The sequence below is a fragment of the Lissotriton vulgaris genome, chromosome 3_1, assembly GCF_964263255.1.
Source record: "Lissotriton vulgaris chromosome 3_1, aLisVul1.2, whole genome shotgun sequence".
In the NCBI taxonomy this organism is placed as follows: Eukaryota; Metazoa; Chordata; class Amphibia; order Caudata; family Salamandridae; genus Lissotriton; species Lissotriton vulgaris.
In genome coordinates, this window is record NC_141689.1 from 1,274,501,520 (window position 1) to 1,274,518,419 (window position 16,900).

Consider the following 16,900-nt stretch of genomic DNA (forward strand, 5'->3'; position numbering starts at 1 on the left):
TGGTAGTTCGGGCTGGACTGTTCCCATGAGGCACACGGTCAAGGCTGATTTGCATATAGCCATTGTCTGACCTAGGGTGGTGCGGAGTGCAAAAAAACGATGGATTTAGACCCAGATCTTTGTACTGGGGTGAATGTGAGACATTGTTCTGCATTCTGTCCAGCAACTGTGTTTTTTCAATTTTCACCTCGAGTGGGCTGGGTATGCTCAGACATGAGTCCCAGGCTCTCCACATCTCTGGAGTCAAGCTATCCAGGCTGAAGAAGGCTGATAGCCCGAAACCGGTCCATGAATGCTTGATTCCGGTCTAGGAAATACATGGCTTGGTAGTTCGGGCTGGACTGTTCCCATGAGGCACAGGGTCTAGGCTGATTTGCATATAGCCATTGTCTGACCTAGGGTGGTGTGGAGTGCAAAAAAACAATGGATTTAGGCCCATATCTTTGTACTGGGGTGAATGTAAGACATTGTTCTGCATTCTGTCCATCAACTGTGTTTTTTCGCAATTTTCACCCCAAGTGGGCTGGGTATGCTCAGACAGGAGTCCCCGGCACTCCACATCACTGGAGTCAAGCTATCCAGGCTGAAGAAGGCTGATAGCCAGAAACCGGTTCTTGGGTGCTTGATTCCAGTCTAGGAAAGACATGGCTTGGTATTTCAGGCTGGATTGTTGCCATGAAACACAGGGTCAAGGCTGATTTGCATATAGCCATTGTCTGAACTAGGGTGGTGTGGAGTGCAAAGAAATGATGGATTTAGGCCCAGATCTTTGTACTGGGGTGAATGTAAGACATTGATCTGCATTCTGTCCATCAACTGTGTTTTTTACATGGTTTGATAAACGTGGGCTAAGGCACTTTTGGGAAACTTCCACTCTAGTGAAAGCAACTGACTAAAAGACATTGAATACTGCTTTTTGTCCATTTATACAGTACAGTGTATCCCATAACCCAGACATTGGTAGACTAATGTCTCAGGTCTTGCTTACAAAACCAACTCCAGTTTTTGTACAATATCTAGATGAAGTACAGCCCCAGGTGGCAAAAACATTGTAATTAAAATGTTGCTATGGTATACTGCAAATCAACTCAAACACAGCAAAATGGGGCCAAAGGACTGGTGGATTGATAATGAGGACTGTTGTGTCTTATGTCATTCAAATACAAGAAAATGAGTTATATATATTATTCTTCTGCCCTGCATATGCCATGCCAAGGCAAACATGGATTAGAGCCATTTGTCGAAACCTAATTGGCACCACGGGACCGCCGGACCTCTGGCGGTCGGTCCTGTTTTCCATTACAGTGGCAGGCGGACTCTGCCCGCCATCGTAATGGGGTACTAGGTCTTGCTCTGAAGCGTTTAGAATATTAAAAACTGATACCATACAGAACATCGTTTTTAGTGTCAGTAGACATTTATTCGGCATGGGTATATTAAGAGAGAAGAAAGGCCTGAAATTTGAATGTCTTAAAAAAGTAATGTGTAGCTTTAATTTCTAATATGTACTTTTTTCTGCACATGCACTTTGAATTTGCGTAGATGTCCGATTGAACAAATTGCTGTGCTCGTTTTGTCTAGTTCCAGTTCGCTTATAAGCAGTTTCAAAGCCCCCGCACTTTGGTTGCTGACTCGACTCTAAAGCACTTTTATCTTAATGCATACTTTGGTATTGTGTCTAGTAGTCACAACCTGGAATTTATTCTCTTCATGTTTTAACTAAATAGGATTAGAAGCTTAGCATTGTTATTGCATTCAACGATATAGTTTATATATTGTTTGCCGGTGTAATTCTTAATATAAAATCTTTTGCATTTGCCTAAGGCAGCACTAAAAGAATGTCTCGTATTTTAAACTGTCTTTTATCAAGAAATATGTATAAATTGTATACTACCATCTTTTATGGTTTTATACATCGAAATAAAGAATAAATGATGATGATGAATGACAGGAATATGCAAATAATCCACATGGGGGTCAAAAGAAGAAGACTTCGACACAGGCAAACCAGGACCGGTGGCTTATTACGATGGCAGAATGGCCAAAAGCGATGCAGCGCTCGCAACAAAATTTGTTTTATTTGTTTGTGTACTTACCACTGTGCGGCTGTATTCCAGAGTTTACAACCCCCCACCCTGCCCCTCCCCGCCCCATGGCAGCACCTCGCAGCACTCCCACCACGCGCCTCTCCTGTATGATTCTATCACAGTGTCTGTCCTTCTTTACTTGTTCATCATTGGCATCCCTTCATATTACCCGGATGCTCTTCAACTTCTCTTAGAGTTTTTTTTTTTTAAAAACTTTATTTTTGGCGGCAAAGCAAATAAAGAGGCACAAATTATACAAGTGAAAAAGCAGTTGACACTTTCGGACCAATAAGGTCAGATCCAAACAGGAGGAACACAGCCAGGCGCGGCCCACATCCCGGGGGCAGGGCGGCACCTCGTTAAACCTGCAAAACAATGAAGGGAATTGCTCTTGTGCTCCCAGAATCCCCTGGTCAATATCAATACCTTCGCCAATTTTCTTACATGGTGCTATACCAATCCAAACAAAAACATAACCGAAACAAGAACCCCATGAATGGCATTTGTGGCATTGATGCAATCACATAAGGAGAGGTAGGCGAGGGCCTACTACAGATCAGTCCTCATAGTAGAACGTGGTCAATGGTAATCCTAATGATCAACAAGCGTACGCAACAAGGAACATCGGCATGGCCCAGGGGACTGCTACACCACCTCAGGACACTGCACCCCGGATCCCTCCCCACCATCATCATCGGACTCCGAGGAAGCGGAGGAAAACAGCTCCGCGCTAGTAGCGTCTGAGTCATCCTCCTCCATCCCCTCGATACACATGGCCCTCCAAGCGAGTAAGTCCTCCTGGAGTTTCCCATCCCTGCGTGTGCTCAGCATATGTGTCTCCTCCGCTAGGGCCCATTCCCTAGCGTCCCGCAACCAACTAGAGATTTCAGGCGCCCTCTGTCCCATCCAAGTAATGGCCACCCGCCTGCGCGCCAGAACCAACAGGAGTTGCAGCAATTTGTAGGACAGACCCTTCTTCCTAGGTTTGGGCACCAGCGCTAGCAGACAGTGAAGCGGTTCCAGTCGGATCGCAAGGTGTGTAATCCGGGTAATATGTGCCACCACCTCCACCCAAAAGTCATGTACTAGGGGGCATTCCCAGGCCAGGTGAAGGAATCCCGCCCGTTTAGCCCTACACCTCGGGCAATTATGGCTCCTGTCTGAGGAGATACGGTGGAGGGAGGCAGGTGTCACATATGTGCGATGGAGGAAATTAAAATGTATCAATTTGAAACGCGCATTACAGGAGACTTTTCGAGTTAACATTCCTAATCGCTTCCTCTGAGCTGGATCCAGTTCAGTCCCCAGGTCCGTCTCTCAAGCCCTCCAAGCCGGCATCAATGGGGGAGTCGAGTCCCTGCGCATTGCCGAGTAGAGAAGGGAAATCAGTCTCCTACCTCTGCCACAGGATAAGATGATGTCCAGAGTATTAGTGAGCTCGGGCGCCTCTGGGAATTGGGGCCATGTCGTCCTGGCTACATCCCGGAGACATCCATAATGCAGGTACTGGCCCTCACGCAGTCCAAACGAATCCGCTGCTCTCTCGAATGACACAAACGAGTCATCCGGATAGAGATCCGCAAGTGTCTCGCAACCGCCCATGCGCCACTCTCGGAAGGACATATTCGCCTCCATCTTGAGAATTGGGGCCAGGATCCAAGGGGAGAGTTCCCTATGGAATGGCGCACGTCGCAAAACTCGTTCAACGAATTGCTGCCAAATGCGGGCCGTATGCCTGACGACATAGGGCAGAGCGTCGTCGGCGCCCCTACCCTGCATTAGTGCTTCCTGTAGCACCCTGTCCGAAGCCACTCCCGCCAACATTGCCAACTCCCAGTTCTCAGTGTCAGCAAACCATCTGGCCGCCGGGAGAAGCTGTGCAGCATAGTAATATAAATCAAATCTAGGGGCCTCAAGGCCTCCCGCATCCCAACATTGCGTCACCGTACGCAACGCAACTCTGCTGCGACCACCCGCCCAGAGGAGAGATGTAAGGAGCGAATTCAGTGTGCGGAACACCCGGGAGGGCAACGGGCATAGGGTATTCTGCAGCACATATAGGACTCTAGGGAGCATCACCATTTTGGCAACTGCTAGACGGCCCATAAGGGAGAGAGGGAGCGTATTCCAGAATACAACGGACTTGCGGAGTGCCACAAGGATCCTGTCCATGTTATGGGTTAAAAGAGCCTCATCCGAGGCGGCCACCTGAATACCCAGGTACCGGAACGCCAGACGTTCACAACGGAGGCCCGCACAGTGAGAATCCGGCGGCGGGACAAGATCATCAGGCGTCAGCGGGAACACCAGGGACTTGTTAACATTTATGCGCAGTCCCGAGGCCGCACCAAAGCGGTCCAAGAGGTGCAACAGAGCGGGGAGGGCCTCCAGCGGAGAGGTCAGGTAGAAAAGCGCATCATCGGCGTAAAGGGAGATGATATTTGTAGTGTCCCCCACCACGATACCCCATTCCTGCAACTCCTTACGGGCCGATATGGCCAGGGGCTCAATTGCGAGGGCAAATAAGAGGGGGGACAATGGGCAGCCCTGTCTGGTGCCCCTCCCCAGCGTCCACTCATCAGAGCGGGCCGAACCCAGACGCACCCTGGCCCGGGGCGTCCTATATAATATCCGTATCCACTCTCGAAAGCCAGGACCAAATCCCATCTTAAGAAGTACATGCATCAGGTATCCCCAATGCACTGTATCAAAGGCTTTGGCCAGGTCAACGGAGACCAGCACATGGGGAGTGTCTCGCCCCCGGACCTCGTGCAATACGTGGTTCAGGCGGCGTAGGTTCATCGCCGTATTGCGACCAGGAACAAAGCCACATTGGTCCGGATGGACGAGCTGAGCGACGTGCGGGGCAAGGCGATTGGCCAACAGTTTGGTCAGGATTTTCGCGTCTGAATTAATCAAGGTGATAGGACGATACGAGGCGGGGTCCGTACTGTCACCGCCCGGTTTCAGGATCATACAAACCTCACCCTGATTCAAGGTGGGTGGGAGGTCACCTGTGCGTAAGGCTTCATGGTAAACCTGCAAAAGGAGGGGGGCCAGGGTGTGCCCGAACGTATGATAAAACTCTGCAGGGAATCCATCCCCGCCAGGGGTTTTGGCTCGTGGGAGGGCGGCAATCGCCGCGGAGATTTCACCGAGCGTCAGTTTGAGATCAAGGTCTTTTGCCGCTGCCTCTGGGAGGGTCGGCAAGCCAATGTTTTCGAGGTATGGGTGGTAGACCTCCTCAGAGATAGACTGGTCAGACTCATACACAGCCCGCAGGTGGTCCCGCAGAACCGTGAGTACAGCAGCTTCCGAGTGGACCATATCGCCATTGGCCGCCCGCAGGGCTACTATACGCTCAGCCGTGAACTCCCGACGAAGTATCCAGGCCAACAAGCGGCCAGATTTATCCCCCTCTCGATGCAGCCTCTGTCTATATTGCCCCAGCGTAAAGCGATCGAGCCTCGTGAGAATATCATGGATCGATCCAAGGGCCAGGCCCTCCGCGCGCTGATCCGAGATGTCCGGGTCAGGGCGGGCCTGGACACGCAAGAGCTCCGCCTCCGCAGTCTGTAAGTCTGATAGTAGTTGTTTCCTGACTCCGTACGTCAGGCCCATACATGCACCGCGGACGACCGCCTTTAGTGCCTCCCACTTAGTGGAATAGGATAAGTCACTCCCCGCCCAGTTGAGTTCCAGATAATCGGAGAGGGACGTCGCCACATGGTCCCGGGCCACCTGATCCTGAAGCAGATCAGTCGGCAGTCTCCACGAGCGGGGACGTTCCGTCCGGTCAGGCCATTGCGCCAGGCACGTGACCGGAGCATGATCCGACAGGTATCGAGCCTGGTGCGTGACTGTCAACGTGAGAGAGGAGGGGAGATTGGCCGCCAATACTCTATCTAGTCTGCTGTGAGTGCCATGGGTCGGGGAGTAACAAGTGTAAAGCTTCTGTGTGGGGTGACACGCGCGCCAGACATCGATCGCCCCTATATTATGCATCACATCCCGCAAACACGCCGTCATACGGGGCTTAGTACCCGCCCGGGGTGGATTACGGTCCAGTTCATGATGTAGGACACAGTTAAAGTCCCCGCACCAAAGGAGGGGCGCGTCCAGGCTAGGAGCCACCAGGTCCTGCATGCGGGAGAAAAAAACTGGATCATCAATGTTCGGCGCGTACGTATTAAAGACCAGAAGGACCTTATCGTCCAATCTGAGTTTCGCCAATATGTACCTGCCTTCCACATCCGCATCAACATATTGGACAGTGCATGGAACCCCAGGGGCCACCCAGATTAGGACCCCCCTAGCGTATGTAGAGTATGAGGAGTGAAATAGCTGGCCTCTCCATTTCTTGGCTAGGCGCTGCGCACCATCATCATCCAGGTGGGTCTCCTGTAAACAAGCAACTGAAATCCCATGGCGTTTTAGGAAGGTGAGGACCCTGTGTCTCTTAGTGCACGTACCCAGGCCACGCACATTCCACGTCAAGAATTTAACCCCCATGACCACGATACATGCCCAGCTGGGCAACAGTTTACACATAGCCTAGGCTGTCGCCAGTAGGCCCTCGCCACAAAGAAGTTCAAGAATGCATCGCACAAAGCAAGCGTCCCGCTAAGCAGAATCAACACGCGCCAAATGCCAGTGTCATCAGTGTCACACCCCAAATCCCGCCCCCCAACAACCCCAACATACGAAATATTAACTGGAACCCCAGAAACCCCACCACCCACGAGCAATAGGATAGCAACAACGAGAAACGCCACCCCGCCCTTCCCCCGCCCGTGCCAGGACGTGCACAGCCACCCCATTCAACACTCACCACTCGCACACACACACAACAAACAACCCAACCCACCCCCCCTCCCAGCTCCCCGAAAGACCCAAAGAATCCGGTATACGACCCCGGACACCTCTCCCCCCCTAAGTCAGCAGCGTGGGAGGAGCAGCTCACACTCACAACCCCCCCACTCGGTGCACATGCAACCCAGTCGCCAAATGCAGGCATCGATCAGTGGACAATCACCCACTACATCCACTTTGAACGAGCAGAGATTTTAAAACCACTACTGGGCAATAAGGAACCCCATAACAACAGCAATCGCACAGCAGAGTCAGTGCAGGCAGGGCCAGGATCATTCCAAGTCTAGAGTCTGTAAGGCAGTTTCCGGGACCACTAGGCCCGCAGACTCCGCGTTCACCGGCGTCACCAGCAGGGTATCCGGGACCAAAATGTCATCAGGTGCAGCCGCACCATGCAACCGAGACTCAGTCTTGTCAGGCGAGGCTTCCATCAATATGGCTCCGTCCGGACCCACCGTGGGCCGAGTCTCAGGAGGATCACGAGATCCAGAACGGCGATTCCTCCTGCCACGTCGTCGTTTCTGCGGCCTGGTCCCCCACACTTCACGCGATCCTCCTCTCTCACCCGGGGGCAGATCATCCCCTCTGATCTCGAGCCACTCCCATACCTCTGCCGGCGTCTCAAAGAAGTGTGCCCGGCCCTGGGAGAGCACCTTGAGCTTAGCAGGGTATAAGAGCATATACTGCAGCTGCATGGCGCGTAGCTTCTGCTTGACCCCCAAGTAAGATTTTCTTTGCTCCTGCACCTGCTGGGTATAGTCGGGGTAAATGGAGATGCGACTGTTCTCGATCGTGTGGGGCCCCGACTCCCTCGCCGCCTTGAGGATGCAGTCCCGGTCTTTATAGTTTAGGATTTTTGCAATGAGGGCTCTAGGGGCCTCGCCAGGACGCGGAGGGGGCACCAGGGCTCTGTGGGCCCGCTCCACAATAAAGACACTGGACAAACCGTCCGGACAGAGATGCTCACGGATCCAGGTCTCCAGGAATCGTTCAGGGTTCCCTGCCTCCAGCCGCTCCGGGACCCCCAGGACCCGTATGTTACTACGGCGCGCCCTACCTTCTGCATCCTCGGCGCGTCTCTCCAAAGCTCGGGTAGTAGAAGCAAGCTGAGAGAGTGACTTCTGTAGGGACGCTACCTCCCCCTGCAGCTGAGTAATGTTGCCCTCTGCGTCCGAGACTTTATCCGCCACCTTGCGAAGGTCAGTCCTCAAAAGGTTCACGTCCACGGACACTGTCTCAATCTGGCGCTCTAGGGCAGTGTGCGAACCCTGTATAGCCTTAAGAAGTTCCGCCCTGGACGGCTCCGGCGACTCCCCATCTCCATCTCCAACGCCCGTTTGGCGCGTGATCCTCTGCGGTGGCAGGTGAGGGGTAGTATACTGTGTGATCGTGTTGGGTTGGGTAGCCTTAGGGCCACGGCCAGTCCGGCCTGTCATATCTGCAGCCCCAGGGATCAATGTTCTCAGCGGGGCCCTCTGGGAAGGCACCCAAGCAGGGCAGAGTGCGCACCACCACAGCGCCGGAAAGAGAATGGGCAAGCAGTGCCCGGGTCCACAAGACCAAGATCGCAGTAGGCAGCGCAGGTCACAGTTCAGATGCCACCAGAGCGCAGTAGCACGGGTTCACCTCCACCAGCTTTCAGGGCAGGGCGGGACACAGACAGACTCTTCTACCGGTCACCACCGATCCCAAGGCGGCCGCCCAAAACCAAGTCCAAATGGCAGTCAGCCGGGGGGAGGGGCGCCGTACGTCCACGGGTCCAACAGCCTCCCCGTGAGCCCCCCCGGCGTCCCACGAATGTCAGGGATCCCGATCTGCCCCAGGGCACAGGGTACTAGGCAGCGGGAGGGGACACAGGAGTGGCAGATCCAGAGTGGTCGGGCGCTGAGAGGATCACAGCAGACCAAGGCCCCCACACGCACCTCCGCGCCACAGGGGGGGCCAGGGCAGATTGGTTTCACAGCCCCCGCTCCCAGGTGAAGGCGCCCCGTCCTCCGGTCGTGTAGCTCCAGCAATCAGGGAGGGGCGGGCTCTCCGCACTTCAGCCCGGCAGGGCCTCGTAAGATGGCCGTCACCTCCGTCCCTCTCCCCTCCTTACCGCATCACAGTAGGGCCGCAGTTCTCCGGCATCGCCGTCGCCCGGTCCGGGCTAGGATCTCACAGCGGGCAGCCGGCGGGCATCAATTTACGGACCCAAGCTGCTCACATCACCCGCTGTCCGGCCCAGCAAGTAGGCCAAAGCCTCGGTGTCGCGTGAAGGAGCACGCCGGCGCCGCCCTCAGGATCAGCCAGGCTGCAGATCGCGGCTGATTGTCGACCACGGGTCCGGTCCCTCAGGCACAGGAGGTCGGCGGGGCTTCCACTGCCTCTCCGACGTGCATTCCCGGAGACGAGAGGGTCCGGGCAGGAGAATTAGCAGGATTTAGACGGTCTTCGGGACGGAGCTGGTGGAGCTCACGTCCTGTCGGCCATGCTGCTTGGCCACGCCCCCAACTTCTCTTAGAGTTGAGATGAGAAACGGGCAAACACCTGCTCAGATAAGAGCAATCTAAATGCTAAGATTAAATGTGGGTTGTTTTTTGGGACTGTCTTGCTCATTCCTCTTTGACGTTTCAAACAATGTTCTTGTACTCTCATAATTCATGCTGGTCTGTTCCAGAAGTAGCCACGAGGCTGAGGTCTACTCGTGCTACTTGTAAAATATGAGTTTCAGCAAGAGAAAGGATGTCAAAGTCTAACTAAAAGTAATCGATTGCCTTTTTTTAAGTACATAGGATATTGTGTGATGTGGAAACATTATAATGTAGTACAACATGATCCTTATACAGTTAGAGCTAAGTAGATAATGAAATGATAGTTTTGTTATATTGATTTTTGCATTTCTTTTGGTTACATTTGTGTTCCTTCACGGATTATACATTATTTTTTCCGTTAAAAATTCTGCAGGTTCAAGAGGAGTAGGGATGACCCGTAGATCAGGTATGATAATTAGCTTTACTAGTAAAAAATCCAATATTGTTCAATGAATTAGTAATAAACCTGTATTGCATTGTATTGCTGTTGCAATTTTACAGGGCTTGATATACATAAAAAAAGCACCAAAGTGTTTTTGAGGACTGGTAGCTAACTAGTCCATGGGGGTGCTATGATTGGAAGAGTGTGTTTCTGTCATGAGACCTATATGGGTAGTGTTTGAGTTTGTGCACGTAGACTGGAGTTGCGCTCTAATTCAACCTAAGAGTGGGGCTGAAACGAGAAGGAGAAATGCCAATTCTTAATTTGTGTATGTGTTTGCTGGTGCTCTGAAAAGAATTCTTAATACAGGGACTTATTTATGATGTCTTACCACATTATGGTGCTTTCAGACTATTTTTGAACCGAGAACATAGGAAAATTCTTTACAAATTGAAAAATGTTTAGTGGTATGATAATTAGTAGTTAGCTTTTGCACTTTTGTTTGTCAGCCTTGGTAGGGCTAGAGGGTGAAGAAAGCTGCATATGTGGGCCCTGTCATTTATATTTTAAAAAATCAAATAGTGAGCAAAGGGTATTAAAAGGTAACCATAAAAGTAAGTGAACAGTTCAGTAAATAGTTTTTGCATCCTTTGTGCAAAATGGCAAGTGTTTTTTTGTCCTAAAGTGTGTAGCCGAGAATACAACCCCATGTCACTGCAAGTGTAAACATAGGTATTTTCAATTCTTTTAGGAAATGTATGAGATGTGCCCATGCAGAAGCATACGATCTCAGTAGGTTTAGCACCTGTTTGATAAAAACTATGGACCATACTTACCAAGTCACGCAGCAAGCCACCTTGCTGTGCTGTGTGATAGGGAAAGGGCAGGAATGTGTCACACTACTTGCAATAAACGGCGCATTCCTCTCATTTACCTGCACTGGCGCAAAATGTGTTGCTTAATGCCAACGCAGGCACCCTTGCACTGTGGTGCAAGAGTGCCTGTGTTGTAAGTAAGATTGTTTTTGTGCAGGATGGAAAACAATCTCCAAGGCATATTCACCTTTCTATGTGTGCTGCAGAATGTAGCGCCTACAGAAAGAGGAAGTAATGGGGAGAAATAAAGATATTTCTCCTTGTTATGCCTCACCTGGGGTGTCATGTCCTTTAGGAGATTTCCATCATGTACATACCAATTGCATACATTTTGTCCCATCCACATGACATAACGGTTCTACACATGTGACCTTTTACCTAGTAGCTTACCTCTTTCCCTTCGACACCAGACTCTCAGTACCCTATCTTATTTCCTGCACCTGACATACATAAATGTCCTCAGGCACAGCAGATTTATTCTGGATAAGGGTCACTACTTTTTTTCCATCCATTGGCAACAGCCAGCTGTGCATGAATGTTTTGTTTAGAAAAGGCTTAGCAAAGGATTAGTGAATGTTTTCAAAACATATCGATTCTAGAAGAAAGCTTGGAGTGATCACTTTGGTATAAAAGACCATCGCTCCCCATTACAAAACAGAGGATAGTTCCTTCTATGCTGGACCAGGAGTCTGCAGGCTGATCCTTTGAGAGACAGAGACCTAACATCCCTTAAGGGGTGTCATCATTGATGCAGAGACGGGGTGCTTCATTCTATACCACCAAGTAACGGATTAGCATTTCCCCGGGGGATTCTTGGCTCCATTAGGATATATACTAACACTTTGAAGTCAAGGAGAGGGGGCTCTATAAACCAAGGAGATAGAGCTCCCAGTAACCATAAAGTTAAAAAAGGGTTCCCTTTGGTCAAGATCTATAAGATAATTCATGCCTCAAATACAACCACACTTATAAGTGCTTTGATACATTCTGAGTGGATTGTTAAGTAGTGCCTGTTGGAGGACATGAGTTTGGTTGTATTTGAGGCATGAATTATCTTATATAGATCTTGACCAAAGGGGACCCTTTTTAAAAAAAAATGTATCCTAACACTTACATACACAGGCTTCACCTGCATATCTAGGCTAGGTACATTTAGGTAGGAGATGCATCTTAGAAGTATGTCAATTAGTATGATAGAAATATATCTGCTGTTTACGATATTGGTACTAGCGATAACATTTGAAGGCTCCTGTCTGTTGATTGTCGGAGCTAATATTTAGAAAACAAATGGGGGAGCATGACTTAACATAGTCCAGTAGACCAAAGATGTTTGAAAAACAGTCACTTCTTTATTAGATCAGAATTTTTTCAAAATGTAAAATCAGTTGAGACAAAGTAACAGCCAACACGTTTGGCTCCCAAGATGAGAGCTTCCTCAGGGCTGAAACCAGAAACAAACCTACAAATATATAAATAACAAGTATGAAAACAACATATACAAAAAGACAAAGCACATGGTACAGGGACAAATGGCAATAAACAAAAAAAGCTATTCCTCATAGTAATCGTAATTAATGTCATTACCAACCTGATAGAATGATTGAGAGAGTATCAGATGCACCTGATACATCCACCATATAGCCGTCAAGCATGGCTGTGAAATGACATAAGGTACACAGAACTACTTTGTACCTAAAGCTGATCAATTTAAAAACATAATCAATCATCTGACAATTTGAGTTGAAATACTTGCGTCTCTCACAGATCTAAACTCCTGCCAGGATTTTTAGAGAAAAGGGGAAAAGAATAAATTCCTAGCGAGAGAGTAGATCAAAGAGAGTCTAGGTGTAAGTAGTCCGAGAGAAACATGAGGAAGAGGAGTCAAATGAGAAACATGGGAGAGGCCTAGGCCAGCAGCGAAGGAAATCCATAGAAAAGCAGATGACTCACCCAAGACAGAAAGATGTTACATCCAGGACCCGTGCAAACTATACTGCGGGCTGCTTACCACAATGGTATATCTGCAATCAGTCAATTCCATACATAAAATCAATCAGTGGAATACCACTGTTATTTCGGTCCTGGGCAGCAAGATCAGTAATAGTAGGACCTGCCGTACTTCCAAATGGAACCTGCACAGTGTGATTGAAAAAAGAGAAAGAGAGAGAGAGTCACCAGACAGTCAAACAGAGGGTATGGGCAATGTGCTCCCAGAAATGACAGTCAGGGAATAGGTGGACCTGGAAGTTTAGCAGCGTCCAAATAGCATTTGTGGAATATCAACAGCAGTGGAAAGATTCAAGCTCAAATTGTCACAGCTAATATTTTTCACACTAGACTGATGCTTGACTAATAAATTATTTTTGAAACCGTTCCAATCGTCATTCTATGTGTATTCTAGGAAAAGTAAGCATGATAACTGAGGAATCAGGGATTTCATGGTCAGTGGTTGCCAGAAAGTACCTGCACCGCTGTAGAAACCCTGGGGGTGGTAGTGGCACCAAAGAGCTAACTGGTCTAATGGCTGACTCATCCTGTGGGGGTGTCCAGAGTCCGTCTGCCACCAAGCCCTCAGTTTAGGTCATCCAAAAACGCCCAGGTCCTGAGGGGGTCCTATGAACTACATGACAGGGGAGACGTGGCATTTTGAAGCATTCCCAGGTTAACCAATAATGGTAAATCTGGAAATACACAACAATCCATGTGAGGGAGCCCCTATGCTCCACCCATGGACTGCCTCTATGTGGCAGAGAAACGCAACACAATGATTTGCACTGCCCTGTGTTACTCTAGATTTATCAAGCCTCACAAGACCATGCAAGGTGGACTTCCGTTGCTTGATAAATCAAACTTAAAAGTTGCATCACCCTTGCACAAAGTGGCGTGCCGCAATAGCGATGCTACCATCTGAATTGTGTGTCAACCTGCCCTCTCAGAAGTTCATGCTTTCATTCATTATAGTAAATTCCCACAAAAGTGGCAGATAAACAACTCATGTCAATATACATTGTGCCAAGTATGCCAAGATGCCACTGCTATTCAATGCCACAGTGCAAGTGCTCCCCACTGTAAATTGATGTATTGATTAGTGGTTCCCTGATTGGATGTTTGGTTTACTGTCAGGCCCTAGTACAGAGCACTGAGTGTGCCCAGGGCATGTAATCCAAATGCTGCTAGTGGGCTTGCAGCACTGGTTATGCCACCCACAGAAGCGGCCTTGTAAAACATGTCTAAGGGCTGCCATTGCAGAGCCTGCATTCATTCTGGTACTGTCATGCTGACTGGGCAAGTGCACCCACTTGCCAGTCCCTAAACCGTCCCTTGACTTCATATTAGTCACCCCTATGATAGGCCCAAGGGCAGGGTGCATTGTAAGTATAAGGTAGGACAAGCCCTGATGTGTGTGGCATGTCCTAATAGTGAATTACAGGCATTTTCGTTTTTCACTATTGCAAGGCTACCTGTTCTCCATAGGCCAGAATGGGCTGCTAGATTATTACACTTTATTATCCTAGCAGACTCAGAGAACATGGTAGAAATTTGAATTTAGTATGCCTGGACTCAGAATAATAAAATACATCTTTTAGTGAAGTTTATTTTAATATTCTGTGTTTGCAAATACAACTTTTAGAAAGTAAGTATTTGCTTGCCTAACCATTTAAGCCTTTCTCTGCTAGGTTGTGTATTCCTTTGTCTGGGTTTGTGAGTGACAGGGCTTGGGGATTCCAGGAGACAGACTGGGGCAGCCGGTGGTGAATAGAGAGATCTGCATCTAGATGAGAGGGAGGAGTTGCACCTGGGTCCTGAATAGGACTGTGCCTGCCCCCCACAGTGCTGGCTCCTCCCCCAGTGGTGCGTCTGATGTCTCTGCCCTGCACACTGAAAGAAGAGAAGGAAGACTGTCAACAAAGTGCTCCAGGACTGTACTTGCCTTCCACAATGCTGGCTCCACCTCCTGTGGGGCGTCTCATGTGCCTGTCCTGCGCTGTGAAAGAAAGGAGAAGTCTGGTAAACAGAGTGCTTCAGAACTGGTTTGGACTAGGCACATGCCCCTCTCCCCTCAGAGAACAAAGGATTTGGGGGTATATGTATTGGGACCCTGATCCCATGAAATTAGAGTGTAATCCCCTTAACCTAACTAGAGGAGAGGGTCCCTATTCGTCACAAGTACCTAACCTGTGCCAAACAGAGACCCCCAATTCTAACATTGGAAGTCAAGCGGAAGGGATTCCGAATTTGCATTTCTGACTCATGTACAGTTAAGCATGGGTGAATTTTGTGGATCTCGCGTTCGCGAATTTTGCGGATTTGCGGATTCGCAATCCGCAAAATCCGCGGATTTTTTTTTTTGTGTTCGCCCGTGTTTCTGCCAGTTTGCGAGGGTTTTTACAATTTCGCAATTTGCGAACTTACCTGTCGGGTCGCAAGTTTTGCGAACTTGTTGTTTCTACGTGTCCAGCCTGTTTGGGACACTCTTCTTCATCACTGCCACTCTCTGTCACCACTGCCACTCTCTGACTACTCATGCCACCCTCTGGCCCACCCATGCCACCCTCTGTTTCATCACCACACCCTCTGGTTGTCCAGTGTACATTATTTTCGGCAGAGCAAAGCACACCTTCCCTGCCTCAAGTGACCTGAATTAATTTGGGGCTGATTAATGTGTCACAGAATATTTTTTTAGCTGGCACCTGCTTCCTTAGTGCGCCCTGATTAGTGATCTTTTGCACTTGCTAAGTGCTTTCATTGTTGCAAAATTAGTTACAACACCTGCCCTGCCCCAACTGACAATAATGAATTAGGGGCTCATTAATGGATTTTAACTTGCAGCCTGGCTCCTGCTTGTCTCCCTTAGCTGTAATTCAGGACCTTTGTGGCATATGTGTAACTATTCTGAGGTTCAGAGCAGGGTCACATAATAGTTGCATCTGGCAACTGAACTCTGGAGGGGCCCCTCAAGAAGCACTACAGGAAATGGCTACTAATGATGAGCCTGAACTTTTGAACCTGGCAAGTAGTTTCAGTTTTGCTAAGATCGTATTTCTGCAATTTAGCACTTATTCCCGGGGCGCGAAGTTGTACTGGGAAGCCGCGAACTCACGCGAACAGTGCGAGCAGTGCGAGCAAAATCCGCTGCTCGCGGATTTGCGGATTTTGCGGGAGATTCGCGAATCTCGCGGATTGCGGATTTCCCGAAAATCCGCAAAATCCGCGAGCGAAACGGATTTTCCGCCCATACCTATGTACAGTGATTGGTGAACACTACTTAGTAAGTGCAGACCATAACGCAGCCACATACTTCTGATACTTTATTTTGCCAAGAGATCTCCATTTATTTTTAAAATCATGCCTGAGTCAGTCATCAGGGGGGAGACAGCCTCCGTTGTATCTATTGACTGTGATTGGAAGGAAGAGAAACTAGGAAGCTACACCAACAAGCAGTTGAGGAGCGTCTGCACAAACTTTAAAATTCCCCTGACCAAAATCACCAAGAAGGAACAGTACCACAAGATGCTGAGGGCCTGGGTGACAGCAAGGAATGCCCCTGATGATTTAGTGGATTATGAGGATGCAGAGCAACAGCTTGGTGGGCCACTGGGTCCTGAGAAGAGGGGTGCGCCCTCCCCAGTGGGTAGCAGTGTTTCTGCCCAAGGTCTGTCCCCAGAAGATTTGGCAGACAGGAAAGAAAACAGGAGGCATGAGATGGAGATGGCCAAGCTCAAATTGAATGCGCTACTGGTGCTAAAAAGCAAGAAGATGGCTCTAGAGGAAAGGAGATTGCAATTGGAGCATGACAAATTTTGACGGAGTTGGATCTGAAAGCCAGGAACCTGGAGATTACTCCCTCTGGAAGCAGCACACCGTCAGCACCTGGGAAGGTAGAGTGTACATCCCCAACGATGTGGTAAAGGAGTTTTCTAAGAATTATGATATTGGGCAGTGGTTCAGAGCCTATGAGGTAGCCATGTCTTGCCACCGTGTCCCTGAAAGAGATTGGGGAGCGGGTGGTGGGGAAGGTTCCTTAGTGAATGGCGGGACAGACTGTTGGACTTGCCTTCTGAAGTCCATAACTCCTATAGTCACATGAAAGAGGCACTATTGACCCCTGAA

The 16,900-nt window shown here is 49.3% G+C and overlaps 1 protein-coding gene across 1 annotated transcript in view; it reads left to right on the forward strand.

The window, feature by feature from the left end:
* Positions 1–16,900, forward strand: part of LOC147727785 (uncharacterized) — a 1,253,841-nt gene that overhangs the window by 940,996 nt on the left and 295,945 nt on the right. The window contains exon 8 of the mRNA XM_086963180.1: positions 9,906–9,938. Coding sequence (XP_086819306.1) covers positions 9,906–9,938 — 33 coding nt within the window. The remainder of the gene's footprint in view (positions 1–9,905; positions 9,939–16,900) is intronic.